At 29.4% G+C, this 19,478-nt stretch overlaps 1 protein-coding gene across 4 annotated transcripts; it reads right to left on the bottom strand.

Annotated features, from left to right (window-relative positions):
* Positions 1 to 1,358: 1,358 nt before the first annotated feature.
* On the bottom strand, positions 1,359 to 18,148 carry NKCC (sodium potassium chloride cotransporter). 4 transcript variants are annotated; one of them, XM_018461164.1, is made up of 19 exons: positions 12,727 to 12,857; positions 12,180 to 12,240; positions 9,114 to 9,378; positions 8,271 to 8,524; positions 8,029 to 8,143; positions 7,332 to 7,657; positions 6,651 to 6,882; positions 6,430 to 6,551; positions 5,838 to 6,037; positions 5,204 to 5,351; positions 4,871 to 5,112; positions 4,525 to 4,742; positions 4,001 to 4,112; positions 3,527 to 3,633; positions 3,278 to 3,392; positions 2,979 to 3,130; positions 2,785 to 2,896; positions 2,083 to 2,246; positions 1,359 to 1,839 (listed from the first exon to the last, which is right to left on the bottom strand). In XM_018461164.1, the coding sequence occupies exons 1-18, from the start codon at positions 12,855 to 12,857 to the stop codon at positions 2,111 to 2,113; spliced, it is 3,048 nt and encodes a 1,015-aa protein (XP_018316666.1). In that variant the 3' UTR covers positions 1,359 to 1,839; positions 2,083 to 2,110. The 4 variants fall into 4 exon arrangements, with proteins under 4 accessions (XP_018316666.1, XP_018316668.1, XP_018316667.1 ...); XM_018461166.1 differs by having other exon boundaries at positions 1,839 to 1,866; XM_018461165.1 differs by lacking the exon at positions 1,359 to 1,839 and adding an exon at positions 17,885 to 18,148 and having other exon boundaries at positions 2,111 to 2,246; positions 12,727 to 12,867.
* Between the last annotated feature and the right edge of the window lie 1,330 nt (positions 18,149 to 19,478).

Genomic DNA, 19,478 nt, shown 5'->3' with positions numbered 1-19,478 from the left:
AAAAAACGTCCGCGGCTATTCACACGATGTGCAGCGGCACTGCGCATTGTGTGAAAGTTCGATATAAGAGCGACAAAGTGACGATTATAGAACGACAGAGCGACGACTATATAGAGCGACAGAGAGGACTAATGAAGCGCAAGAGTGGGGGAAGTTATCCGTCGCCACTTTTTGCCTCACCCCCACTACCGCTATTGGCACGAGTTGATCCTCCTTAAGCCCATGGCACATACAAAAATGTAAGGCTGTAAGCATAATCAGTAAGCGAATTGGCCAATCACGATAGAGACCGTAAGGCCAGTAGCGAATCCAATCTTACGATTTCTTTACTGCTTACGTATTACGGCCTTACGTTTTTGTATGTGCCATGGGCTTTAGGGCTCTGGCACACAAAAAACTTAAGGCAGTAAGACATAAGCAGTAAGGAAATCAACATGTTGGATTCGCTACTGCTTATGTTATAGCCTTATGGACTCTACTGTGATTGGTCAATTCTCTTACTGCTTACATTTTACTGCTTAAGTTTTTTTGTGTGCCATGGCCCTTAGTTCTAGTCTTCTTGGTAGACCCCGTATAACAGTAGACTGGGTAGACCACAAACCCACACACACGTTCTAGCCTAGAACTTCTAGGTGGGTAAGGTAGAAGTGACAGTACCGGTGGTGGAAGCTGTGGAAGGATCAAGGAATCCGTCCACTGGCGCCTCTATGTACATAAATGTATCTTGAACTACATAGCCATTTCTACGAACATTTTCAATGGGTAAAATAAGAGAGAAACTTGAGAGAGGACATGAGGGCCTTTTTTCTGTAACTGCAAAATGCCCCCGTGCACTACTGCTCTCTGAAGAAGTGGATGTTTTAACTACACAACAATATACATTTTTTTACTCCTGATGGAGTCATGGAGATGACTCCTTTTGCCGCTTCCCGAAGTTTTGACATTTAAATTCCAGACACCCTGTATAACTATAGAGACTAGCTTAGAGTTTTATGATTTAATATTGATTATATCATAAAAAATTTGCAAATTTTTATATAAATTCTAAAGTTTTTATTAAATTTTAGAGTTAAGATTTATTGATTAATATCGAAATTTTTATAAAATCTAAAATATAAAAGATATTTCTTTCAGCCACGTCTTTACACATTAAGTCAAGAACTTACAAAAACTTTTCTCAAATGATTTTAATAATGTCTAAAATTTTAAATAGTTGTACATTGTTTTAGAGAAACTTTATTACATTTTTAAACTTAATAAAAAATAGACAAGTTATTTACAATAATACATATATCTACATACTTCTAATCCAAGCTCTTTCGAGTACAATAGAACCTTTTCATAAAATATTATTCCTAATTCTTCGTCCCATTTATTCTTCTTCCCATTTTGTTTCCCACTATTTCATTATTATGTCTTTCTCACCGCTTCTACTTTTATTATTCTAGTTTTTCTACCAAAATTCGTTTGTTGGCATCTTCCACACTACCTATTTCTTTAACAGACTTTTTTGAGTTGGAAAATGTCTTCGATTCTATTCATCATTCGATGTAAAGATAAAATACTCGCTCATTCTGCTAAGAGACTCTTCTATGACATAACTTCTCATTGCTAATAATCTTCAATATACTCTTCATATATGACATTCAAGTCATATTCGTCATTCGAATTCCACATAAGAATCTTGCTGCGTCATACTGAAAGTCGAACTCCAGTAAAGTTCTTCATTCTTCATTGTGCTTATCATTACAATCCTCGATACAACAATTTTATCTGTCAGAAGCTGTTTCATCCATTTCTTCATTTTGGCATGGACGATGCAAGCCTACTCTCGAATACCTGATAGGAAGAACAGGTAATAAATATCTACAACGAGTACAAAGCATTTTAATATGATTGCTGACAGAAGATCTTAATAATTTCGAAGAAAGACTACTAAAGCTATTTGCAAAAGTTTTACAATTATCGTGAAGATTATATTTCTATCAAAAAAATGCAATTTGAATAATCAATGTTAAAAATTGAAAATAAGGAATTAGTTTCCGAATTAAAACTTATTTTATTATTATTATTGAGATGTACCATTTATAACTAGACCACGTTCGGTGGACTACGAATAGAATGTTAATACAGATGTATGATTTCCGCGGACTAAAATCGTAGGTGGCATATCCTTCGTAAGTGTCTCCAACCAGGCCATGTATAATGGTGCCGATACTGCACCCTTTCTTGGCATTGGTAAAGACCTTTAAATTAAAAAAGTATGCTTAAGAAATTATTAATAATAGTGTAGCGAGGATAAAATTAATTGTAAATTGTAATGAAGAAAGTAACGTTAGAAATATAATATGAGTTACGTTCATATAAATAATTGATATATAGTACCTATCATAAATTTGGAAACATTTGCGATTTTCTCGCATTTTACAAAAACTTAAGTATTTCGGTGAAAAAAATCGTACAGAAATTTTGAAAAATGCATTTTGTAAAAAACGACAAAATCGCAAGCATTCCTGTTTATGAACGATACTGATGTGTATGTATAAATATGTTTGACTATTATAAAAATTGTTTTTGTAGACATATCTTCAAGAATATTTAAATATATATATATAGATTGATATTTCTTCATTCTTGTACTAAATACTATTTTTTTTATATTAAAGAAAGAAATATAATTAAAACTAAAGAATTATTATAAATATAATAGACACGTACATCAACATACATTTATGTTCTGTAATAAGGATTACTAAAATACTTAATATAAATTATTATACATACATAACTACTAAAGTAGATTTACTCGAATTTTCCAATAATAATTCTCGTAATCGCAATTGTCGATGCGTTTTCTCTCGTAGAGTCTGAAGCTCGTTATCAGTAATATAGCATTCTAAAAATAATAATTATTTATATTGAATATTAAATGCATATTTGATGATGTCGCTAAAACGAAAATTATGACAATAACTTACCACCATTTATGGAAGAAGAATCGTTTATTCGAAAATCGGATATTAATTTGTCAAAGAAAATCCGTGTCTCCTCTTTTAATTCGACGCCAATGTCATCTACTATCTTCAAGCTACTATAGTTAATTCGTGCCTTGTTCATTATTTCAATCATTCTGCAAGATAATTAATGATATCTAATCTTATATCAAAAAACTTCATTTACATTTTAATAAAATTTTTTGCTCATAATAATTTTATTGATAAATTGTTCGTATATATGAAGCACTTTATATTTTTATTATTTATTTATTTATACTTACTCTTTTTCTTGTGCGCTAATATCATGCTTATGGTTAGTTAGAGCAAATATTCTCATTTTGCAATGCTTCCAATTTGAGCGTGTGCTGATTATATACGGTAGGAGAACCGTTAAACCTGTCAAATAATAACTTCTGCCACTTACAAATGAGCCGAAAATTCCAGAAAATTTAATTTATACGGATGATTGAGGTATGTCTATATGAATTCAATCGACATACCACAATCATCCGCTTATTTTTTTAAGTTACCTCCATCATCATATAGCCACCACACATCAATTGTTCCTTTCTTGTATTTCTGTTGGAAAATTGTTACATTTTCTGGTATAGAAGCCATTCCGCCGTTTCGTCTTTCGCTAAAATTGAAGATCAATTATTAACAATAAACAAAACATAACCGCTGAATTTTCAAATTTTATTGAAAAAAACTTTATTTTGAAACTGTAAAATAAATCTTTTCTTGGCGAACATAAGGTTTAATAGCATAAATCAAATAGTATAATATAAATAAATCGGAGAGCATAAATTTCTTAATTTCTTAGTTAATCTTAAGTCACTTTAACAAAAACCCGATTTAAGCTTTAGTTAATAAAATATGTAATATTACAAATTGGAAACAAGCAAATTAAAAAAAATATGTGTTTATAAATTTTTGTAAATTAATTCTAAGTTTGACGAAAAAAATATTCGATATTATTAGAACTATTTTATTGTTTTACTTACAACAATTTATCAACAGTATGTTTTCTCTTTTGTTTTATATTATCGTGAGCTTTCCAATTTATCGTTGAATATCCAATCACAGGTGTCGTGTCAGGTGTGACAAATGAAGTACCTATAAAATGATATTAAATTGAAATGCAGGAAACAAGTATAATGAAAAATTGATCGCATTTAAAAAATTATATTTCTATGATTTATTTACGACAGAACTAATTTCTGTTTACAAGATATATTCTTTTTGCTTATAAATATTTGCAAGGAATGAAATAGCTACTCGCTTTAAATACAATTTTGTGCATAATTATAAATAATGATCAATCATAAATATTGATCCATAAATATAAATATTAACCATAATAATAAATATTGAAATGATATAACCCAGCAAATACAAAGTTACATATAACACAGTGTTATATTATAGTTATATTGTTGAGTGGGAAATTATAATTAACAGGTACGTTATATGTAACTTTGTGTTTGCTGAGAATCATTTTCTATTTTAATTTAATATCAATTTTTACCTATCGTCGGTACGCTTTGTACCCTCGGAATCTGCGTACTCATGGAGAGATTGCTATCAGCGTGCATTAAAGTATTACCCGCTAAATTATAACTACTCTGTACGAGACCTCCATGATCATCCTCTCCGTTTGTGTCTTCTCCATTTGTTATGCTGGAGCAATCCAAACCTTCAGCAATTCTCAAGATTGCTACAGCCAATTTATTATCGAAAGCATTGCTAAAAAGAAAACGAATGTTAAATTCTTGAAATGTGTATTTCAATGTGTATTTCTTGAAATGTGTATTTATCTCATCATTAATTTTCCATTTTGAAATAATTCTGAAGCAAGTAGTCAATTAACTTACTGAAGAATATTAAAATATTCCTGCAAATCTTTATGATTACACATCGACCAATGGGTCTTATAACCCATGAGGACTACATTGGGAGCCAATTTACCGATCCCGGTTGCCTGCATCAATGCAGCAGCACCTCGTTCCAGATTCAAGTCATCCACTAAGTGGTAAAATGATTTTATACGTTGTTGTTGTAGCCAGAAGGAACCATTATTTAGGCGTACGGAGCGTAGTCGATACGATAGTCGTGTCTGAAATTATGTTGAAAGTTTAACGTCACAATTTTATAACGTAAACGATTATAAATAAACATAAAGTTATATTGCTAAATCGATATAATACCGGAAAAACTTCGCCGGCAATCAGCAACGAATTATTCTTTGTGATGAGATTCGCTAAGTGTATTAATGCGGGTCTTGCAGCAGGCGGGCCAGTAAGTGCTAAAATTTTAGGAGCATAATTCTTCACGTGTTCGTCAATGGAGTTCAACCTAGAAGTTTTCATAAATTTTAGATTGAAAACTTCACTTCGAATTAAAGTACCCATACAGCACAGAACATGCAGCAATATCGTTGCAATAACGCTACAGTATTGCTGCAACTTTTGTGCTGTAAGGGTATAAATTGAAATAAATAAAATAATATTAGTACTTCCAAGAATAAAAATTAGATAACAATACTAAATAGGCATTTGTATTAAATTACGATACTTAGATAGATATTAATTTAAACATTCTATAATCCTAAGCAAGGAATCCAATTAATGCTCCAGACGAAATGATCAATGCACTCCAATAATAGCAAATATTACACTCAAATATACGACATAATTATCCATATGAATGTATGCCAGTATTTAACGAATGTGCGTAAAGTTGACCACGTCGTCTGGAGTCGTTCTAAGAGGAATACAATCAGAAATGTAAACAGAGAGAGAGAGAGAGAGAGAGAGAAGAAATTATTTTTTTAAATAATACCTGTAAACGATGGAAATTGCAGTCTTAAAAGTTTGCGCCTGCGTACTGCTGCCCCAGTTTACATCTGGTTTACGGTAAACTACTATTAGATATAGCGCGAAGATAATGACGAAAGTAACGAGTGAAGTCACCCAATCGATAAGGAACATAATTGCCACGCAAAGAATAAAACCCATCAAAGACAGCCAAGTATTGTAGTACTATAAAAAGAAGAAATTAATGACGTGCGCGTATATTTTTAACTCTATTGAAAAGATGCTTAAAAGGTCTAATCTTTTCTCTTGAAATTCTTTAATTTTTAACAGGTATTTATATATATATGTCATCAGTTTTTTTAAATAAATAAAGAATAATTATATAATTTTAAAACATAAGGAATGAAGTATGTGGTAAAACAAATAAAAAAATAGTATAATTAAAAGTCTTTCATTCCTCTTTTTTAATTATAATAATTTTTTTTTCAAACATGCAATGCATACACGCGAAAAAAGAGATTCCAAAATATTAAATAGTATTGAAGATTAAGTGTCTTTAGAAAGCATCGTTTTCTTTACTTTTGTATTATTTATAATTAAGAAAATTTCTAATTTACTTTAAAACTAGGCCGCCACCCGAGAGGTCGAATCAATGCTGCGTGAAAAGTGCAGAAGTTGATTAAAGCGTATGACGCTAAATAGAAGTTCGAGATGAGCGGTGCGACTACGTTGAGATTGGCTGAAAGGGAAACGATTAAGAGTTTCTAGGAAAGAAAATTAACGATAATAGAAATTCGATATCTGCCAATGAGTTCGTATTTCGGAACAAATACTTTACCGATTAAGAGAAAGAGTGCCGCAACGACAAATGTGAGAACATATCCTCTATAGGGCTCCCCGGACTTTCCATATCTCTTGCTGAAGTAAATCAACCCGGGATAAATTCGATCTTGACCCAGAGCCTGAATAAGTCTCGGTACTGATAATAAATTGGTCAACGCTGTCGACAAAGTAGCTGCGAAGCAGCCTGCATAAATTAGAGGACCCCATAATGACATTAACTGCATGACCTGAAAAAAATATTTTCTATAAATTGCATAGTTAATAATTTGAATTATTAAATAAAAATATTTAATAATTATTATTTTTTTACAATTTTTTTTAAATTTGGAAGTAATTTTTTTTAAGTGTAAACAATTTAAAATTACTAAATATTAAATTCATTCTGTTTACAAAATAAGATAATTTCTTTAATAGTTTTATCTCATATTGCATATTTTTGTAAAGTACATTAGTTGAAGAATTCAAAAAAACATTGTAAGTTTTATTATTTATTCATGCTTTTTGAAATTAATTTGGGAATAAATTTAGATCAATTCTTAATTTAATATTTTTACTGCAAAAAATAACGCATTTCAGCTCTGAGACTATTGTTTAAAATTAAATAATAAAAAATGTGATAATTATAAAATGCATTGTATCTTTAATAATATTAATTATTTTTTAAATATTAACATACTGAATAACTATTTTGCAGTCCGTACGTGCAGTTAAACCCAGGAATACAATCCACAACAGTACTGTTCACAAAACCACCTGCATCTCTAGCAGCCGCGGCGCCAGCAAAAAAGACGAAAGTTGCATAACTAAACATGGATATCAACAGAGCGAGAAGAGTCCCGATAGGTATGCTGCTCGCTGGATCCTTCAAATCACCGGATATGTTAGCGCCTGCTTGAATCCCGGTGACCGATGGGAAGAAGATGGAAAACACCGAGAAGAAAGTTTGATTGTTATTCTCAGAGTATCGATAATCTGATCCGAGATTAGCCATAAATACGTCCGCTAAAAATAATATATTTTTATTAAAACGATCTTTTCAATAAATCCATTTTATTTGATTCACATCATTATTACTATTATTGTTTCAATATATACAGTAGAACTTCGTTTATCTATTGGGGGATAAGACAGTTCCGATAACCGAATTTAGAGATAACAGAAGTTCACTAACTCTAGTCCTTATTAGTCACGATAATGGGAACTAACATTCAGAAAACTGAAGTCGAGAACGTCCAGCTCCTATTATCTGAACTACGACGTTGTAGTTCGGACAATAAGAGGTCAGCTATGAGTTCGTATATTTGAAACTAACAAACTTGTATAAACACAATATAGATAAACAAAATTCTACTTAATTGTAGTTTTATACTAACCGGAAAATCCTATGAAACCTTTCGCTTTCTGTTCCTCATTTTGTGGTCCCATGATAGTACCAATTAAAAAATCAAAGATCGCACTCACAATGATGGCTATAAGGAAATTTTGTGCCTAATGAAAGAGCACAAAGTATATTAATAACAAATCAAAACAAACATCAAATTGTCATTTTTATAACGAGTTTAAAAAATTCGATATATATATAAATGAAATATTGTAATTTTAACACATCCAATACCTTTGATTCCCACTCCATACCGATTGCACAGATAAGAATCATAACGATGAGCGCTATTATACCAACAATTCTAACGTCATTCACGCTATTATCTATGATCTTCAAATTGTTCGTCTTTAACAAGTCATTAAGGGAATCACAGAAACCGATAGTATTCATAGAAGCTGCTACAGCATTTGCAAATGCAAATACGATGCCAACTGATGCGCCAAACTCGGGTCCAAGAGAACGAGATATGATGAAGTATATCCCACCTGTAGATCAATTCATTTTATTCTATCTCTAATCATCAACAATCTTCTTAATAAATAAAAGTATAGAATGTTCAACAATTGTTTAAATTATTTGAAATCAGTTTTGTGATGTCAAAAATTTGTCAGAATATTGTCAAGCTATGAATTAAAGCAGACTATTTAAAATTAGTTAAAAACAGGACTTTCCAGCACATTTACACTAAAAGATAATTTATTAAATCTATTCAATTTATATGATGATGAAAGATTAAGTTTTCCATGTCTTTACATCCAATTTTTTTTAATGACTTTGAATGTTTATTTTTAAATTAATAATTTCATCTCTAACATATTAGTAACGATTCTGTCGTATGATTCGTAATCCCTTCAATAGACAAGAAATACGATAAAATTTAGAAGAATGATAATCATGTTTTCTTGTATCAAGACAAATTGTCCTAACTAAATTGGATAAATAATTCTGATGAGAATCTTCTAGCTCAGGGAAAAACCCCGAGCGTCTAACGACACAATCATATATAGAGTGATGGTGTGCACGATGCCACTCCTTCGGAAAAAAAGAATTACAGAATGCGTTACCGTAACACACCTCCCTTTACTTCCCCATTAGTGCTAATTGCGCTGAGGCTAAGTGTCGTAATGACGCAGACGACCGCCGATATTCCGATAATGACGATAGTCTGCAGAATGCCGGCCTGCGCGACTATCCACGAAAGTCGCAGAAACAGCATGACGCCCCATATGTTCAACAGGCATGGTATAAGAACGCCTTGGATCCATCCTAATTTTATTCCAACGTGACCCTGCTGACCGACAACGCTTCCAACTTGTCCGGTTTCGACGGAATTGGCGTCCTGAAACAGCGTTTATTTAGAAGTTCAATTACTGCCTGCATTACATTTTGATATCAATCAATTTGATGGCGATGCTATACATCATCACAAATTATATAATTACGTAATTCCAATGGTTAATTCTCATACTAAATTACATTTCACAAATTACAGTATTTCATTAAGTTCATTTAGTATTATTAGCCTACAAGTATTGATAATTAAAAGTTTCAGAATCTCCACTGATTACAGAATATTAACAAATTTTGAGGATTACTTAAATTTTAGAAATACGACACGTGCTATATTGTTTTAATGATGCTTACGATAAACTGAATGGATTGAATAAAATATTATTGATTGTATAATTATGCATTAATAAGAAATGCAAAGTCTAAGTTTTAAATCTTACTTTTAAAAGAATGAATATCAAATAAGTGAATTGATTAAGCTTAAAATATGTTTATCTATAACATTTTGGAAGTATAATAAAAGTAATGTATTTTGGTAATTATTAAACTGAGTGAATGTGGATGTGTGTGTGTGTGTGTGTCTAAAAACGATGTAAATACTTTCTCATTAATATTTACGCTATAATATATTCATGAATGTACAAGGACGTATTGAGCGATAACTGAAAAAATGATAAAAACCGACCATTGCAAATTTTTACAAACTCATTTGTTCTTTAGATAACGCTACAATTGCAGTATATCGAATGTCATATGCAATGCCAACATGTTAAAAGCTAATATATTTCATTTAAAAACATTAACTATATGTTACATAAATTTATAAATATTTTTTAATTTAAATTCTTCTTATATTGGTTTCATATTTTATTTTATTTTACATTTTAAATAAAATTATTTATTTAATCGCTGCTTTTTATATATGCGATAATTACATTGTCGAATTTAAGTTTTATCTATACATTTTTTCAACTTTTTCATTTATGTTTAATAATATAAATGCTTGCAATCCCGTAACACACATACACAGCATAAAACAATCATATTTTCGTTTAATTAATAAATCTATTAACATTAATTTATAAATAATAATAATACAAAGAAATTTATAAATAAATAATAATTGATTTATTGTTATGTTATTGTATTATTACTTAGGTATCCTATATTTTCAAATGTATATGTATGATATATACCAAACTTTATATATAAATACGAAGTAATTATAAATTATAAATAATAATAAGATGTAAAATATACGCAATATGTCCTTTTTTTAGTAAACCATCTTATTTCATTAAATAATTATTGTGTATTGTACAACCAAATTCTTGAATACGTATAAGAATTCTACAGCCACATAGTACTTCTTCTAATCTTGATGAACGGATGTTTACTGCTGCGTAAACTTAATAAACTAGTTTCCCCTTGTCTAGTTTTGTTACCTTCACGACTTCGATCGTCTTTGAAATAGGGAAGAGGAATCACAATGTGAGATGATTCTTTCGTCACCCACGAAAATATCAAATACTTGCGGTATGTTCTAATATAGGAACTTCTTTTTACGTAATATATATTTTTTTAGAAATCATCGTTTTATAAATCTTATTTCATCACGACTAAAATATTGTATTTTAATATTTTGTACTATTTTGAATAAAAATTTGAAGTAATTATATTGAAACATATACCTATATGATTTTGTTAAATAATCTGATTATATAGTATAGATAAATAAGCAAAATAAATTTTATGTATTTTTTAAAAGGTAAGGCATATTTTTTATATAATAATGCTTATTTAATAATTATTAATAAAAACGGACGTTCTAAAAGTATAGCAAAATTTTGAACACGTTCTTCAAATTAAGAAAAATCAATAATTATTTAAGTCCAACTGATAAGCTATATTTAACTCAACAATAATATTGAGCTTAAAAGTTGAGATACCTACGTTCTTTAATAAAAATCGCCGTGATAACAGTTTATGAGGAAAACTCTTCGAGTATTTATCGATATGTATATCTAGTCATAACTAGAATTATCTAATAACTTTGCTTTGTACCAATTGCTACCGCTTTGCAGTAGCAATTTTATTGACGGAAAAATCTAATATATTTTTATTGTAGAAAATTTAAATATATTACACACACAAACACATATATATATATATACACACTTTATTATCAAAATTAATATATTTTTAATATATAATTAATTACACTTACTGACACACTTGTGAGTCAAGAACATTATTATTTAAAAATAATATATTTTACATTATAGATATAACATTTTAAATAAATATTGCAAAAAAATGAGACACGTAATAGAATAGATACAGCATAATAGGACATTGACACACATATCACAGAAATTCAATATTATCGATAAGAATTTAATATAAAATAACAGGTAACTACATCAAATAGGATATATATGAGAAATAGATTCCTAATAGTTTATATATTAGAGTTCATAAAAAACATATCAAATTTAGTAAGCATTTTAGATAATCTTTATATTTTTTTAGATACAATTTACGATCACTAAATCTCTTTTTACATATATATGTGAGTGAAAAATTAAATTCAATAAAATCAAAGTCGATTTTTAAATTAATTGAACAAATTGAACAACAGATAGTCTATAGGCATATTAAAAAGTTTTTTTTCTAATTTTACTTTCCATTATTGTTTCAGTTTCATTTAATGTTTAATTAACTATTCATGTTTTGTATTTGAATATACGTTATACTTTATTAATATCTTCTCGGATTTTTAATTAATATCTGAAGTTTGAGACTATCGTATACTTGTGACAAAGTATAAATGTATATAAGTTTCCTCACCTTTATGAGATTTCCTTCATGTAGAGTGCTCAGAGATGGTCTTTTCGCGCGACGGCTTAATCTATAGAAAAGAAACTGATGATATTGTAACGATAAAACTATTATTTTTTCAGCCGGCCGGATTCGTCAAATCAAATAAATTCTTTTTGGATTAAAAAAATGTACGAAAAACATCAATTTTTTATATCAAGGACATGTATGCGAAAAAAGATTAATGATTTTCCAATATTGCCTAAACGAACAAAACAAAAAAAAAACATTGTTACGTTAACGTTTCGATATTAAAGGGAAGATAGATCGAAATATGATAAATTTTATAGCAAATTTTGAAAAAACTCTAAGAGTTTTTTCTTTTTAAAATCAATATTATACAACGTAACGTATATAATACGTTATATAATATACGTTATATAATTTCCATTGTATAAAATTGATTTTAAAGCACAATTAAAAACAATATATATATATATAATTTGATATATGTATGATATACCTTAATTAACCTTTGAAGTCGAGATACTTAATCAATTAACTTATAAAAATATACCTGTAATGATCCAGCCGTGGAACTACGTCCCATAATCCGCCCATACTTAAAGACATAGAGGGCCTCTTATTACTCGGTAATTGTCCAATCACATCATCTTCTTGTGTTTTGCTCTGAAAACGATTCTCCATGTTGTCTAATCTGAAAAATTTTGCAAGCAATATTTTATTCATTTTCCGGCTGTTCTTGTATATTACGGAAATCATTATTCTTTCGCATGAATAGTTAAGTAATAAGATGATTAAATAACTAAAACGATAACAGTCGTAAAAGAAAAACAACAATTAATATAAAATAACATGTATTCCCCAATGTACACACGTGCACCTTCTGTGTGAATTGTATATACTAAAAAATATTTACTAATTCACTAAATGTAAACATATATTTATTTAATACAAAAACCATAATTTGATTTAAGTATTATTTTTTTTATTGAAAATGTTTATTTACTATTAGTAAATGTTAACACTATTAAACAAATATATTTATTAAAATTTAGTAAATTATTCTTTTTCAGCGTAATATTATATGAATTTAATATAACGCGTAGTAAAACATTCTCTTTAATATTGCGTACATTACAATTTTTGGAAGGCAACATATGTATGTGATTCAGTATTGATTGGAAGGTCTCATGGAGTGATAACGAGAACTAAGGGCAATTAAGGCTACGCAGAGGAGTATTTCGCAGAAAATACTACATTTGTAAGCAATGAGTCAGAGGTAGATTAAATGTCTGATGTATGTAGGGCTTTTATACTTTAATTAATGATACTGTATTAGGGACCGATCATGCTCAGATAATTTATCTTCCATGTTATTAGAACTATCCGGAAATCTCAGAAATAAGATAAGATACTGTCGGACAAATCTATGTTTAAAGATTTTATCACGTTTGTGAACGAGTTTGTGCATGCATCAAATGTGCAAAGAATATTATCAGTCTTACTCTCCATTCACTCTCTTCTCTCTACAGATTTATAAATAGTAATATGACTGCGTTTCGCGGTATGCAAATTTTCGAGTAATTATTTGGCCACATTCCCAAAATTCAATCGTGCGGTTCAACGTCTTGCAAATTTGAAAATTTATTAGCGATGCAGTTAAGAAATTTATAAGCAATGTTTCATGATGACTAAGAAAGTAATAACGATGAATAATAGGTTGTTGTAAAGTACCAATTTTTTTTATCACTTAAACAGGATCAATTTTCACTAATAAGTTTATTTCTCTGAAATATGAAAGTGAAAAAATAATGCGATTATGTAAGTGATGTATTTTTGAAAAACTAAAGTATTTTTATCTTTATTTTCTTTCTGCTTATCTTTTTAGTAGTTTTCGCTTTTTATAAAGCGCTAACTTTTTGCGCTATCATTTAATTTCAATACGAAGTTTTTACAATATTTTTGAAATACGAAAATGAACTACGCCTTTGGCAGGTTCTTGGTGCAACTTGATCGATACTTTTTCTAAGGTCCAAGGGCCGAGTAATTTAATAAGTGAGGAAAAAATCTATCGAAGACGTATTCTATGTTTGCTGATGTCGGAGACGCACATCTCGAACCCTATGTGATAATGCGAAATAACATGAAAGAATAACGTAAGTACAGAAAATATGTCATTCAGAAAAAGAAACGTTTTTTAAGTTTAGTATAAAATTGTTTCAGAATATTTCATCTAATTTTGTAATTTTAATTCATAATTTGAGTTTCGATGAAATAGATTTCTACGTATTTGAGTTTGCCGAAAATCGATGCCACAAAATTCGAATTGATGAATTTAATAACTTTGACAATTGTTTTCAATTATATAGATATATTACTTCAATAGATATATAATTTCATACATTATTTCGTAAAACCAATTATTCTTTCACTAATTTTGATAAAAGTGAAATCAATGTTATAATAACAAAATTTTAAGGCGACTTTTTTATAATAATGTTCTATAAATATTTCAACATTAAATATTTAAATAATTAAATAAGAAGTTAAATTTCTTTGCTAATATTAAATTCAATTTAATTCAATTTAAATTAGGCATAAAATCTCATCTGTTTTTTTTTTACGATCACCTGAAATATTTTGATATCCCAATTAAAATTATTATTATTAACAACATATTGTATATCATTAATTGTTTACCGATTATTAATATTTTAGAATATTATAGATATAAATTTGATCACAATTAAAAAAAAAAGTAGAAACCAAAAAATTTTAAGCACGTTAAATGGTTTATTATGATAGTAATTTAAAAAATAAAGGTTTTAATTAATATTATTTTCTATCGCAGATTTTTAATGAAATTGTATATTAATAAATTCGTATAGAATAGTTATTAAAAATTAAAAGAAAAATGTTACATAATATGCTTACAAAGCTATATTTAACAACAAAATTCGGATTTTTTCGCCGTTAGAATATAAAAACACCTCAAGTGACTATTCCAGGGTTAAAGAAGCTAAATCTTTTCTTATTTTTTTGTATTTAAAATTTTATATAACTCTAACTTTTATTCTTAACCACAATTATAAACGCTTTGACATTCTACTTTTATTTAAGTTTGTAACATTCGAAGAAAAAAATCTTTGATAGATTTATAATAATTTTGCACATTATTTGACAAACTATGTTAAAAACAAAAGAAAATTATAAAGAGAAAAAACACAAGGAAAAATTATTAGAGCAGACAGACAGGAATTTATAACGGGACAAAACAAATGTAACTTTTCTAATAAAGATCTCGTATAATTTTTATTTTGTGCGAACTCTTCTTATAATTCGATGCATCAGTGCATAATTACAGGTCAACGAAATGGAAAGCACAATCAACCGGTAACTCGAAATCGATGACGAGCGCCTGCAGCGCGGCATGATTCATTTGCGTGGATTTATCATCGTTTCCCGCATGCAAATGCATGTACACCCCATAATGTCAAAACAAATAAATCTACGAAACGGTTTTAATTTCTCGTACACGGGGCTTTCGTTCTCGATCTGTTTCGACAATGATGAGATGTCCATGATGTTCTTAAATGTGCCTCTCATTGACAATTACTCCCCTTATCAACTTGGCTTAGAGAAAGACTTCAATTTATCACGGTTACGCGACAGGCGAATCGCGAACAGATAATCGATCAAAATAATACGTCAATTTTGAATCCTTTCTCCCGATGATTAAATCAATCTATTTAAAAGATAATAGCTTTCTAGCGACAACACGTTTTCAACAATGAATTGTTTATGACACATGCCGTTTGTAACATATTTATCATTAATAAATATTTTCCAATATAATTGTTTTTAAAATGCAAGAAAATACTTCCTTTCTTTCGAACAAAAATCTCTATATTATTTTTTATTTACTCTTTTCTTGTTTAGATCAAATTCATTAGCTAGCTCGAAAATTAATAAAATAGTAAATTTAACTATATCACGATTACAAATAGTGCAGATTAAAAAAAAATTATATTTATATTAAATTAAAATAATTTGCTCCAATTTGTATCTACAAATTTATGTCGTATAATTGTATTATATATTATGTGTTACATTCAAAAATTTAATTTCTTTATACATATATACTAAGGCAATCGCATATTCTGTTAATCACTTATGTTAATTATATTTTCAGTTACATTTATATATTTTATAAAACATCAGTAAGACATCGATATAAAATCTAATTAGTTGAAGAAATTATAAAATTATTTAATTAAGAACATGTCAATTTACATTTAGTATCAAATAAGGCAAGATCTGAAGCAATTAAGTCAGAAATATATTTTAATTTTAAAAAGTAATGGTAATTATATATTCATACAAAATTAAATAATATAAATTATAATAAAAAATCTTTTTATTATTAAACAACAAAAAATTTAATCTTAAAAAAAGTTGTAACAATTATTGTATAAAATTTTATAAAAGTAATAAAATAAAATAAAATATATAATATATCTATAATTTAATATTCCTTTTATAACTGCAAAATGTATTTAACGAGTACAATTCACATTTTACAACAAATTTATTCAAACAGTGCTTATCAATTACTATAAGTTATGATAGAAGAAACCAAAATTGACATGGATTCCAAAATAAATGTATTTAAGCGATCAATACAATGTCTAAATTTGATCCACTTGTTGATTACATTTGATATTGAATCACAATCAAGTGATTACGAAATAATTATAGATACTGATTACAAGATAAGACATAAGTCGATGATAAAATCGTTTTTAATCACAGAATAAAATTTTAATCCTATACTCACGACGCGAGATCCAATTGGAAAGATGGAAACTTAACAATCACCCACGACTTGCAATTCACAGTATTGCTGAAACTATCCGCGAGAATCTGACACGAGGTACTGAGCGTCGAGAAAACTTGAACCCCTCATGGATCAAAATCCCCTTTTTGGGAAAGAAGCATGCGTCGAAACTTCCCTTTCCACGGCCGCTTTACGCGTAACACACACGCGCAGTTCCGAATGCGAGGCCACGCGGCGTAGCATTTTAAACAAATTGCCAATATACGGACGACCGTCTAAAATTGTTCCAATTAACGTGAAGATTCCTCCGAAGGATTAACAGAGCTATGGTGCCGCATGCGTGTCCGCGAGGCACGCGAGAACGTGCGCGCATCGATTTTTTGAGTTTGCGTGGGCGACTGCGTGCGCGTTTCGTAAACCTCGACGTGCTCGCGTAGGGAACGAGGGAAAAGGGAGAAGAAGGAAAAGAGGATAAAAGAAGTGCGTTTTCAAGAGAAACGAGCGTGATTTTCATCGCGCTTCGTAGAAATGCCACGGGCAAGAAATGCAGAGCGTCCACGACGTGAGATGAGAAGGCGTGAAGGTCGCCGTGATGGTTCACTCGCATTTCGAAATCCTTTGACGCCTCTTAATGCAGCAGTGGTGCAAAAAGAAACAAGCTTTGTGCGCGTGTGTATGCGTAAAAAGTATATAGAGTAAATTTATGTACGAACAATGAGACTCTTGAAAGAAATTGTTATAAAACAGTTCTCGAAAAAGAAATCAAACGCGTAATTAAAAAAGCTATTCACAAATATAAAAATAACATATAGTTGTGTGTTACAAAACGATAGCTCACCTTACTGTACTTAACACTATATTTCCTTAAAATTACCTGACAGTCACTCAAAGAAAAGCTTCGGTGATACTAGTGCTGCAATTAGCCAAATTCCCACTTCAGAAATACGTTCGTTGATTTTTGCTTACGTTCGTGAAAACGTACGTAAACGACAAATGTTTATTTTACAAAAGTGTTGTTCACGGAAATTGCAACGAAACAATTTAGTTCTCATCACTATCGCGCGAGTCGCCGAAGGATGGCTGTGCGATCGAATTCCGCAAGCGACTACTATCTTTTTCAGTGGTTCCGACATTTATATAGACGACGAGGAACTGTCAATGCGGCCGATGATGTTGACTTAATGTTTACGTTGACGGCAAGATATATACCTATACTGGCACTGTCGCGAAGATACATTATCGAACTCTGTTACTTCAAAAACTTATATACTGAAAGGAAGTACTGATCAGCGAATAGATTATCTGCTCTTCTCCCGAGTTATTGTTTGCTATTGTTGTTACTAATAAGCGGTGCTGGCACAGGTGATGCAATGCCGGTCTTTCCGTGCTGAAATCCTTTACGCGGTCTTTGAAGTGCATTTTACAGTCACATTTTACTGTCATGTTATTACTGTCGAAGCGTGAATCAAATCACTGAATCACGTTTACAAATTTCTGAAAAAGAAATATATCAGCGGAAGTAAAAAAATATCTATAGTGTTTCTGAAAAGGCAACTTCGATTCAGCATCGTAATTAGATATTTTTCATTGAGATAACATTTGTTATTCATGTTGTTCTTATCATTTTTCGCGACAACATAAATAAATATTTATCTTTGCCCGTATATTCAATATATTCTGTAAGAATATATTTATACTCTTCTATTTAAAATTTTTTAAACAATAAATACAGTTTCAATAATAGATATTATCTCAGGCAGAACAACAAGTCACGATAACGTCAAAATGACATTAAAATAAATCGGAAATGATTGAAAAATGACTTTTAGTGATCATTTTGGAGATCATTTTGACATTATTTTGATATCATAATGACTTGTTGTTCTGTTTAGGTATAGTACCGAATGTGAAATGTAATCTGATGGATTCCTGAATTGATTTATTATTGAGTTAATCAAAAATGTGAAGATAAAAATTCAATGTACAATATTATATTATTATTAGATTTAATTTTGATTAAAATTATATTTTATAAAATATACATACATATATTTCTTTATATATAATATTATATCTATGTGTATGTAGATTTGAATTGTAATACATATATAGAGAAAGATTACCGACATATCACTTTGTTTTTAGACAATATTTTTTAAACAAAACGTAAAAATACAACTTCAAAAACATAAATACAAACTAAAAAGTGTTTTCAATCAGATAGTATAAGCAGTTTTTATAATACTGTTTGCAATTTTACAATAATTAAGTTTTTCGTAAGTTATGCAAAAATGAGCGTCTGACAAAATGGACTCCAAAAACTGACATAGTAGGCAATATATAAAATGGCAACATTCCTATTCTATAAATAAAGATATATCCTATTCTGTAAAGAAAACTAATTTATGAAACTATAAACATTTAAAATGACATAATATTATCAATAATACAGTCACTATTATTTTAAT

Source organism: Mycetomoellerius zeteki, unplaced genomic scaffold (genome assembly GCF_001594055.1).
Source record: "Mycetomoellerius zeteki isolate Tzet28-1 unplaced genomic scaffold, Tzet1.0 scaffold12, whole genome shotgun sequence".
Lineage (NCBI taxonomy): Eukaryota > Metazoa > Arthropoda > Insecta > Hymenoptera > Formicidae > Mycetomoellerius > Mycetomoellerius zeteki.
Note: the sequence above shows the minus strand (reverse complement) of the source record. Positions and strands in the feature narration are given on the sequence as shown.